Raw genomic sequence first — 11,729 nt, 5'->3', positions numbered from 1 at the left:
TTTTGCTAACTATACGTCTAATTGTTTTACATGTTTGATAGAAGATTTCTACTTGGATCTCCAGAGGCTCATTAAAACACCCTCTGGCCACTTCCTTCTGTGTTGGCGGCTGGTGTGGGGAAATAAACCGCGACTCTTTATTTTCAGTCGACAGTTTGATGGTGATTTTGTTATTGTATTAACGGCTACCCAAGTTGGAAAACATTATAATTGTAATACTATAACAGAAGTTTCATACTTAAAAAAAAAAAATGGACAAGTCTTACAATTTTTTTAAGACACTTGGAATACATGATAAAATGCAGAGTAGATGAATTCCTCAACAATGTTAGACTGCCCCCAAGTGGTGAGGTTGTATAACTGATGCAAAAAAAAAAAAGCAATCACTAAATATAAAGACTAATTCTCTGGCCAGTCTCTTCTTGTTACTGCTGGAAGCAAATGATAAAATCTGATGTTATCACAAAGCATAAATGTTTATTTAACTGGCAATTTCCAAACAAATGCTGAGTTTCCATGTTTAAAGAATCTCCTTCATTTTCTTCAAATGACTTTCCAATTGACAAAAAACAACAAAAACACAGTAAACCCACACACACACACACACACTACTGACAAACTCTTCAACATTTCCATTACATGTACAGTTTGAGTATTAACATTAAACACCATATTTACAAAGCTCACTGCTAATTAAAACATTAAGGGCTCTCTGGTTGTGCATCTTCAAAGCATCAGTTGAACAAAAGGCAAGGGCTGAAAACGTCCTTTTGCTGTTTTTAACAGTAGAGTGGTTAAAAGGCAACAAGTTCCTTGTCCTCCAGAGGATCTCTATCACCGTCTCACGTGGTCACACATACAGTATACTCACACACACACACACACACACACACACACACACACAGTCACAGATACTTAACATTGCTCAGTGGGGGAGCCCTGCTCACATCCAAACACCCTTTAACAGATTACATAGAGTCTCAACATAAAGCCGTATACCTTACAGCTGGTATATGAACTGTATGCATTTTGCTGCTCACCACTGTACAGTCAGGGCACCAATTATATATATAAAAAAGCACCCTTAATTCTATCTAAACACATTTTTTTGTTGGCAAAAATGCACATCAAAAGGTTATGAATGAGGCAGATGAAAGGTAGAACACATTCAGTACTGTTTGAGAAAACAAAAAAAAGAAATGTAATGTACACGTATATATATGCAAGGTTGTGCTGTATAGGTGGCCAGCACTTGAAACACCATTACTGTGAACAGATAAATAAAAATATGAGGGAAAAAAAGATCCAGTAAGTCCATTTAGGAATCCGTTATAAAAAGGTGCTTAAAAGTTTAGTTGTACAGCTGCACGACGATCAGAGGAGGTTTCCTAGTTTGTGCATCAACCAAAAAAGCTAAAAGATGTGCATGAGGATTGGTAGAGAGAGATTAAATTGCATTTTTAAAAAGTCAAGATAGATGTACTGCAAACTACCATATGTCTATGTAACCGTGTAAATATTAATAGGAATATGGCTTGTTTTTGGCTTAATATTGCGGTTTAACTCTCAGATGCATTTATTTTCATTATTTCCCTTTGACCGCAGCTTATCTAATCCATCTTGTTTCGCTCTCCGTTCCAATCGAACACAGTCTCGTTTCAGGGACAATGCAATTTATTTTAATAATTTCCTTCTGGGCCTCTGTGTCTAATGCATTGTGTTCCGTTTTCCGACTCAATCCAATTCGTTCGGTTTTTATTTACAACAAAAATAAATAACAGTATTGGTAGGTAGATGAAAAGGCTGCTTTGGGTTTGTTTGTGTTTCTGTTCCAAGATAAACAGTTATTATAAAGCTCCGTTTGATCACTTTGGCTGATAAGGCAAGTTGTATCTTTGAAAAGGAAAGTGCATTGAGTCAACGGCCCCAAGGCATACTTAAATGTAAATCTGAAAAATACTCACCGCGTTCATATAAAATGCCTTCTCTCCACTTGAAATCGGTAAACATCTTTGCCGTTGTTAATAAATTAAAAGGTTCAGCAGTTCACATTCATCAGCTGGTTGTGTGTGTTCGTGTATCTGTGTGCAAGAGTGTTCTGGGTAGTTAAGTTGTGTAGTTCACATTGGTCATTGTTGTCCTGTGGCTTTTTTGAGTAGCTCCAGGTCTTTGCGCGTTTGAGCTGCAGGTGCCGTACAGCCGTATTCCTCCAAACCCAGAGGCAAATACCGCTCCTGCAGCCCCAGGACTTCATCCTCCCGCCTGGCTTGTAGCGAGACCCACGGAGGGGGCGAAGAACTACCCCGGAACCCCCAAAGTGCCAGACTCTCTGCAGTGAGAGGTATCAACAAGAGTGTATGAGAAAGAGGGAGATGCCCGGAAAATACAGTCAATAGACATTTTAAGGATGTCACTAACCTTTACTGGTCAGATCAGCAGCTTTGGCCAATCCAAAGGAGATCAGATACGGTGCTACATCCACCAGGCCTTCTGGTTGACCTCGTGTTGCCATGAGCACTATCGACCTGTTGAAGAAACAAACATTAGTAAATTAAACAAGAATACGCATAACTGTCCTATCGTGGGCTGCTGTGTATTCTAATATACTAAATAGGAGTTTGTCTCAGGAATTGATACCATTGTATGGTGTGATTTTATTTTCCTTGGCTCACCTCTTTGGTATTCCACTTTTTAGATACTGTTCCATCTTAGTGTCCATCTTGGCAAATGGCGTTTTCTTGGTGACTTTCCCAGAGCATGCATCCACTGAGACCAGGAAATACCCAGGCTGAGAGAAGGGCAGGACCACCTCATTCACCTGGCAGTTGACAGGGGGGGAACATTGGTTATATAAAACTTGATTCACGAGTTCAGGTCATATAGATGTGTTTGTTTTTGGCATGCTCACAGTGATAAAGGAGCTGTTATCTCCTCTCTGCTGCTCTTTGCTGCTCAGAGACTTGATTTGTGTCTGGAGGTAGGAGGTCCATGGCTCACTGGAAAACACAAACTGAGACAGAAACACATCGGTCAGCAGTGGTGGCTTGTGTTTTAAGAGAATAAACAGAAGTAAATGTAGCAACACATACCTGTTTGGCACCACAGCCTTTGCAGGGTTGTGTATTGAGGGCTGGCATAGGCACGGCTGCCGAGGGTGTCTTGGAGTACTTTGGGTAGGCCTTGGCTGTACAGTTACAGGTCTGTTTGGAGGACGTGGTCGCCATGACTTTCACTCTTTCGCAGCCTTTTACTGAACAGTAGCTTTGACCCTCACGACCGTGCCGGGCCCGGAGATAGAACCACAACAAGCTGGGTGTCGGAGGGGAAATGGTTTAGTAAACTTTAAGGTATCAGGAAGAGAAAAAAAAAAGGGATGAAAGATGGACTCTCACCCAACAGATCGGTCAAAGAAGTACTTCCTCTCGATCGGCCTCTTCTCCAGCTCTGCAAGGGATGACACGGTGCCGTAGTCTGTGAGGTCATCGAAGGTGTTGCTTTGTCTATCGTTGATGTCGGCCATAATCTGAAATGTGGTGTCCGGTGGGTAACAGAGTCCCACCAGCGCCCAGTCATCTCTGGGTGGGAGGAACAGACAGAAAGACACGTTACATCATACAAAGACTTAATGCAGGGATAGGCTTGTCATTCCACAGCTTTCTCAGCAACACACACACACACATGCTGCTGGTACTCACTTGTCAAAGTTGATGAGGGAGAGGACAACCTCTCTGGGCGCAGGTCCACTCCAGTGAAGAGTGTAGCTCTTGCTCATCATCAGGATGGGCTGATACTGCTGAGACAGCGCCGCCTGGCTGTTAATCCCTCTCAGTATCAGAGGAGCATTAGGGTATTCATCTCTGCTGATGGATAAACTGAGGCTGGGGGCTCCCTGGGTCTGGATGTACACCTGAAGGAGAAGGAGGTGGAGTGTAAGAACCAGGAAGAGTGCACATTTTACACGAGAAGGACAGAACAACAAGAATGAGGTACCTGAGAGTAGCGGCCGCTGCAGATCACTCCATTCCACTGGGACACATTCACACAGCCGGGGTGTTGGATCAGGTAATTGTCTGCTCTGCCAACATACGTGTCCGTGTAGCCCGTCACCGACCCGTCCACGTCGTGGAAGATGGAGTTTTTATCGCCGTCGAGGTCATTCTCTTCAAACCACTGCCCCGGGCGACCAAAGAACGTCCGCAGACCCACCTGAGGATTTTCAAAGGGTGTTGTCAGTGCCACGAGATTCATTTTATGTCAGCACCTCTGGCTGACGGCTGTTAGAGAGTGCCCTCTTAAACAAAGCTGCCTGTAAGGGGAAATATGTACCACTAGGTTTGGAATGAGTTTAACAAGTTTATCAGATTTATTGTAAGAAGCATAAAAAAATTATTTATGTTACATCCAGGTTAAGGCAGTGCACTGTACTATCTCACCACAAGATGGCATGAGTGGTTAACAATAGTTTCTCCACAGGCCTGACTCTGAAAGGCGTCCCCTCGTTTTCTCCACTGTTCTGTCTAACCAGTAGATTCAAATACAGCCAACACTGATACGAGTTGTGATTTAATCAATATGAGAGAATGGTTATAAGGGTGCAGAACAGAATAGGATCAAACCGTCAAAGAGGAAACATTCAGACCCAGTGTATTCAGAGGATGGAGGAGGTAGGGGAGAGGGTAAAGAAAAAATCTCTCAATCCAAAGAGAGTTCACAACTGTATTCTCAACAGAAGTCAATCTACAGAACATAAAAACAAAACGCATCGATAAAGAGGAAGGAAGAGAGAAAAGAAAAGAGCTGACCGAAATGCAATGTTGAAAACGGTCATTGAATAGTCACACTATTTAACACGCCAAATGACCTGAAGTCATGGTCAAACAAGGCAAGCTGGGAGTCAAATTTCCACCTGTATTATCAGTCATTGAGCTATTATACACTTATTGCACACAATATACCAAGTAAGTTTAGGGTTGGACTGCTTTATGTTGGCTCTCCGTCTCAGTGTTAACAGGTTCATGTAATGCCCTGGATTTGTTTATGTAATCCTAATAATAAAACAGTGACTAGTGTATCTAGATGTCAAAAACAGACACTCACAGTGGAGTGGAAGTTGATCTGGGACAGATTATTCCGTGGGGTGAGCTGCCAGGTGTTCTTCAGGTTGAATCCCACTGCACTGGTATAGCGCTCTGGTGTGGGGATGAACCCACGAAAAGTACTCTGTGTGAGCCGGACCGGACCGTCATAGATCTGGAAACCTCGGATCGGGAACGTCCTACAGAGGAGGGGAATAATTCATGGTTGAACCATCATTCAAATGGAATACCACAGGTTTTAGTCACGGCTGGCTAAAATCCAAAAATGTAAAGAAGTGTCAGAGTAACATGTTATTAAAAACACCAACACATTTCAGCCAAGCCATGAGCTCACTAGGGAGCGGGACTGCAACTTCCTCAGACATGACAACTCCTGGACATACGGTCCTTGAGTCATTTTACAATTCTCAGAAGTCCCCCAAAATGAACCCATATGAAATATGTATTAAGTAATGTAAATATTATGGTCACTGAAGAGAAGGGAACATTTTTACCACTTTTTTTCCTGCATCACTGTTTTTACTTTATCCCCAGACAAGGATATCATTCTTACGTAATTGCCATTAATAAATCGTTATGGAATTTTAATTAAATTATCAAATTATTAATCCGTTTTAGTGGAACTCCCTCATCTCTGGCAAGGGATAAAAGTGTGTCAGCAGCTCTGGCAGTAATCACAATGACGACAGACAAACTGCCTGAGCCAGATGTCACAGTGCGGTCAGGAAGCCTGTTAAATGGCTGAGAGGCAGTGGTCACAAACTGACATGAACCCTCATTCCTGAGGCTTAAAAGACAGCTATTTGCCAGTCTCTTGCTGTCTTCCTCATATATTAGAATCTCTGTAATAAGAGAGGGAGAGGCAGGAAATAGGCCCCCCACAGAAAGAAGGCCCCCGAGGGGACAAGCTCTGAACTCCATCCTCATTAGGATTGTCCACTTAGTTCGACATGGCATTACAGCCTGGAGGGACTCTATAAACTTCCCCTTAATGGGAGTCTTGTCTAAAGCATTGTCAATGAGGCACAAGAAGTGCAATACACATTCGGTCTTGTCAAACATCCGTCTGGTCAATGGGAGCACTATTAGTGAGGTCTTCATGTGGTCCCTTACAAAGTTGATCAAAAATTAAAGAATAATAGAAACGATGGAAGGGAACTGTGACATCCAGCTGAAATTAATGTGAGCTATGTGAGAAAAAAAAGCCTTTCCTTACTCTTAAGTAATCAAATGCTACAATGATTCATGGCTTTCTACAAAACTACGCAAGTGTTGCCACCACAGTTTTTTTTTTTTTAGTTTTAAACTGCCTTAAAATATCCTTGGAGGGAAGTCGGTCAAAACAGAACTTCCTTTCACAGGTCCACCTACTGCTCAATGCAGCTGAAGCTGCCTCAGCTGTCCATCTGCCCAACGACATGATTGCCTTGCTGGCGCTCTCTTTCTTGTTTGTTTTTCCCAGCATATTTTTCTTCACCAACTCCTCCGACACCTTCCCCTGCACTTTCTGAGAAGACTCTGATTGATTTGGATTTCCCTTCTCTTCCTCCCGTAAATCTTCCCTCCTTTCATCAACTCATCCCTCCCGTTGTACGCTCCCTCTCACCTGTTTCTAGGCAGCGTCCTCATCTTTGCATCAGACCCCCCTAAGCCCCAGTATTTATTCTGTCCTCCATTGGTCCCTCGGTTTCGGCTTTCTCCCACAAACAGGGACTGCGTCACCTCCTGTCTGGAGCCTTCATCCTTCGGGTAGCTGCCATCACTGGAGAACAAGGAGGAGATATGATGATAGAAAGAAAAAGGTGCATGTCACAGTGTTAATCAGGCCAGAGAATGTCTGCTCTTTGCTCAGTATCGATCAACCACAGATGGTTTTTGGTAAGGGAGAGGTGAAATGCATTATGGCTAAATAAAAGTATCCCAATGCTATAAGCAGTAGAAGTACAAACCTGGCAAAGGACAACCCCACTCCGTTGTCTGCAAATCTGTTCAGAAAAAGATCAAATCATTATTTTTTAGTCAAATGTGTTAAAAAGCAGTGAGATAAGTTCATAAATTCCTAATAAAAAAAGATTAGATTAGAAACCAGAGGGGATGAAGCGGTACTGATATTATGGACATTATAATATATTATATTATCATTCTAATATATGAAACGAGATGTTATATAAAGATAACTGTAGGTACTCCCTGAACTGTGAGTCTATGAGAATGAAGCCGACGTTGAACTTAAAGTTTGGTCAAATGTGTGTGGTGAAAAAAGCAATTAATTACAAAGTGGATTATGGCTTCACAGAAATGTGCGGTAGGATTACATCGTCTTGCCAGCATTCATTTATCATGATGGCAGTTTAGGTTTCTTTTGATGACATCATTTTAAAAACATTTTAATCCAAAACATTCCCGTCCTTCGTGCCCTTAAAGACATCACTTTAATCACATCACAGCTCATGAGTCGACTCACCCAGAGTCCTGGATGACGATGTCACCTCCCCGTATCCACGCTCCCAAGTCGTTGTTCTTGAAGGAGATCAGGGTGTCGATGACTGCCGCCACCCGAGGACGGCTAGGGTCAGCATCCTGGTGTGGTCGGAATCTGACAAAACACATTTTGCATTTCTATTATTATCCTTGTGACTTTCCATTGACTACATTCATTACATCTCCAGCTTTACCCTTTACCACAATGTCAGACCTCATTCTTTCCTCTACTTTTACTGCGCAATGATCCTCCCGGAGCCGATAATCATAACGCAATCATACTATAAATCTGCACAAACATCAGATACAACTAGACTAAAAGACACTGCATTACCTCCCACTATGAATATTCCGGGTGTTACTGGAGAAGAGGACGTGGTTTCATTTAATAGAAAAGGGTTTAACCCCCTTGGGAGCATGAATGATTCTGGAAAAGTGTATGACCATCTTCCCCCGCTCATCTCCTTTTTTTATAGCCTTATAGTGGTGCTCAATTCAGATCAGAGCTCTCCCTCCAAATCAGTTTTTATGCTCCGGATCCATGAACTGTTATGAAAATGTGGCTTTTTTAATAAAAAATAACTTGTCGCAGTCCAAACTGTTGCTTAAGTGGAAATATTAACCAGAACATGATGAGACGAAAATGTCAGAGGACCACATAAATAAGAAATATCCAATCCCCCTCTATCTCATGAAATATTAATACTTGGTACACATTTTAACATTTAAAACCCTCCCCCAGCTCTTCACACAGACATACGCTCACACACACGCACAGAGCGTGGCCAGCAGTCTCAGCGGACTGAGACTTTTTCCGTCTAGTTGCGGGCTGTATTTGGGTAGGAGAGTGGAAACTCTATCTGTGAAGCCTTGTTTTCTCTGTCAACACAAACCTGACAGAGCTTCCACTAAAATGCAGAGACGTGTAAAGCGATGGTCACATCCTTGTAGATATCCAGCAGGGGGCTATTCATAACTTAATTCACAAACAATTATTGACAGTGGCGATAAACAAACACGTCGGTAAACCACGAATACCGTAATATTTACATGGTGTAACTGTACACCCCGTGATAGTACACTGTGTAAAAACATGTCCAGTATTAGAGTGCAGTATAATATACTAGCCTGCTGTAAATCACTAGCTGTTTACATACACTGACAACTAATCACTCGAGATGTCCAAAACTCTTAAGATTAATTCAAATCACGTTACAGATTATAAATGACAAGAGTGTACGCTTCCTTAGAATGTAAAATGCTGTTGCACACACATACACACCTGGCGCTGTTATCTAGACACAGGTATTCCCTGGGGTCGGCAGCGCTAGCATTGGTGGTCTTCACTCCTTTATCAATGAACAGCCCGGCCTAGGAAGATGAAAGTGTGGTTAAAGTAAAACGCCAAATGTTCTCTAAGGATGCTTGCACACATTAAAACAGTTAAAACGAACTCAGGTCCGCTTGCATGGTTAATGAGGTTGGTTTGGGTAGACTAAACAGACCCGTTTGATAAGGTGGGTCTTGGTTTCGCTTCCAAGCAGACTCTGCTTTTACACCACAAACAAACTGCAAGAAATAAACTAATCCCATGAGTTTATGATAGCAGATATGTGATTTTAACATGATTTCAATCACTAAACTACTAATAAATCCATCTGCTGACCATGACATCTGTTCAGAAGAATATATTAGATCTACTGCTGTGTTCAATTTGTCATGTCATTAAATCCAGTAATCCGATCCCACAGTAATTAACCATGAATCATTACTCATGTTTGTGTCTGTGCTCTCCCCGTTTCCACCAGTAATCTGGAAGTGTGCATCAGGGCTTTTATACAGTCCTTTCTCTACTTTTCAGTCATTATACATAATAAGATGCAGTGAAATTGCAGTCTAATAATATTAATAATTCTTAGAATCAATTATTTCTTCATAAGCTTTTTGTGGCACCAGAGAACTATAATATACTACAGATATATATAATAATATATCTGAAGCATTAAAGCGATGCATAAATTCTGTCAGTAACCTAAATTTGAATGTCCACTCAACGATTTACCTGTCAGCCTATATAACTTTATGTTTGTTTGTAAAAATGTCAGTGTAAACAGGCACCAGATGAAAACTAAAATTAAACAATATGATTTTTTCCCCCCTTGGTATGAGAAACTGAATTGAACTAAACTACAGGTGTGAAAGCACCCTTCAACTATATTTAGAGATCCATGATGGGCCCCAAATCTATTTCTATTGGACAGACATAAACAAGACTACTAGTATACTTTACAGTACCTGAGGCAATAATAAATGGACTAAATTTAAATGCTGGGCCAACAGATTTATAGACTCAATGGCGTACACGTTACTGCAGAAAGTAGGCAAGGTGACAACAGAATTCCTGTGAATAATTTATAACATGTATATTTACATAGTCCATAACATATGGATTCATTTTGTATGTTTAGAAAATGAATTGTAAAAAGGTTATATGTTACATGTCTGTGTGTCTAACGTATATGGAAAGATTTGCTCCGAGTTGGTCCGGTGGTGAAAGCAAGGTATACTCCTAAACCTCTGGGCTCCTTCCTCTATAAGAGGCTGCTGTGGTCAGACTGAACAAAGAACTTACAGTTCACCTGCCCGACTTCTGTCATTACACAACAGAGCACTATTGTAGAGCTTACACACACTGTGTGTGTGAGCACGCGTGCGTGTGTGTGCACACACACCCATGTTTCCTTTTGCAAGAACCAAGTGAATAAGTAGATAATTATGTGCAATGTTTATTTTACATGTTATAAATACTGTATTTATCTTGTCCCTATAAAACAGTTGTCTACAGAGTTTCTTGGCATCTTAAACTGGCCTGTTTTAGGGCGAGAAAGCACTAACTGACATGAAGCTACAGCAATAAAAAAACAAGCTCAGATAAGCTACAGTGATGATACCTTAAAGTTGGAGTGAACGCGGTTGTTGTAAAAAATCCCCAGGGGGGTGAGCTCTGCCTTGGTCTCTGGTACCAGCCCATGAGATTCTCCGGTGGAAGAGCTGTGGAACACAAACCATATGCCAGCATCCTGGAACAGGAAGGAAGAGAAGAGAGATGAGGTGATAAATCATGTCGATAGTACAGCTGGGCAACATCAGGAATTTCATTATCTGGGATCATACACATCATTAGGGCGGAGCACGGAAGTTACAGACAAAACCACCATGCAGAACCAGGCAGGCTGTCATGCTACATGTGGGTCAAGCCCCAGAGAAAGAACAAACTAGTTCTAGGAGTTCATATGAACTTTAAAGTTTAAGGTTTAATGGATATACCCCTACCAGTACTTTGTACACGGCCCTCCCCAGTGGACGTCCACGTTGTTTATGCCAAAATGAAAAGGAGACGGGATGAGTCTTCTGCTTCTACAGAGTCATCTCACCGTGTTATTGCACCCCTCCGTCAGACACGAAAGCCCATTAAATTCCCATTTTATTGACGGATCAATTTGTTATGAGCATGAATATCTTCAATTTTCATTATGTAAAGTTCAGGAACACCAAAGCCATGGTATCTTCACATAATACACTACACATCATACATTAATAAAGGGCTATCCTTTTATTCATTTTTATTAATCGCTTCTTTAAAAAAAATCTGTTTTCTTACATAACCGAGGTTATTACCTGAGAACCAGCAGCTGCATTGCTGATGAGATTGTTGTTGGGGTTGGCAATCCAGAATGTGGAAACTGCCCTGGAAAACACACACACACACACACACACAGACACACACAGACAGAGACACAAACATGCAGACATAAAAGATATTAAAAAAGGCAGTACCTTGGCATAACAGAGACTATGATTAATAAGCAGAAGACAGATGAAAGAATCCTGTGATCCTTGCAAAGTCCCTCAATAATCCACCTCTCCAACATAAACCCTGGACAGAGACAGATCTGCCAACACACACACACACACACTAAAACTCCTGGAAACAGGCCGTGTTGCTTCTCTCACAGAGGGACTTTTCTTGTCCTTGCGACGACATAAAAACATCCCGTGGAGAACGGTTTGTTATTACATGGATAAACCACACATGCCAATATCTCTTGCACACACTAACACCAACTACAGTATCGTTTTCACATGGATAGG

The 11,729-nt window shown here is 41.6% G+C and overlaps 1 protein-coding gene across 1 annotated transcript in view; it reads right to left on the bottom strand.

The window, feature by feature from the left end:
* Positions 1-455: 455 nt before the first annotated feature.
* cemip2 (cell migration inducing hyaluronidase 2) overlaps positions 456-11,729 on the bottom strand; it is a 21,065-nt gene continuing 9,791 nt past the window's right edge. Inside the window, exons 8-22 of the mRNA XM_084025692.1 lie at positions 11,256-11,342; positions 10,529-10,657; positions 8,860-8,948; positions 7,561-7,692; positions 7,046-7,081; positions 6,703-6,858; positions 5,098-5,275; positions 3,991-4,206; positions 3,696-3,907; positions 3,393-3,575; positions 3,090-3,309; positions 2,909-3,010; positions 2,673-2,818; positions 2,419-2,525; positions 456-2,329 (exon numbers count right to left, since the gene is read on the bottom strand). Coding sequence (XP_083881818.1) covers positions 2,130-2,329; positions 2,419-2,525; positions 2,673-2,818; positions 2,909-3,010; positions 3,090-3,309; positions 3,393-3,575; positions 3,696-3,907; positions 3,991-4,206; positions 5,098-5,275; positions 6,703-6,858; positions 7,046-7,081; positions 7,561-7,692; positions 8,860-8,948; positions 10,529-10,657; positions 11,256-11,342 — 2,193 coding nt within the window. The 3' untranslated portion in view covers positions 456-2,129. The remainder of the gene's footprint in view (positions 2,330-2,418; positions 2,526-2,672; positions 2,819-2,908; positions 3,011-3,089; positions 3,310-3,392; positions 3,576-3,695; positions 3,908-3,990; positions 4,207-5,097; positions 5,276-6,702; positions 6,859-7,045; positions 7,082-7,560; positions 7,693-8,859; positions 8,949-10,528; positions 10,658-11,255; positions 11,343-11,729) is intronic.

The sequence above is a fragment of the Eutrigla gurnardus genome (assembly GCF_963514095.1).
Source record: "Eutrigla gurnardus genome assembly, chromosome: 13".
NCBI lineage: Eukaryota > Metazoa > Chordata > Actinopteri > Perciformes > Triglidae > Eutrigla > Eutrigla gurnardus.
Note: the sequence above shows the minus strand (reverse complement) of the source record. Positions and strands in the feature narration are given on the sequence as shown.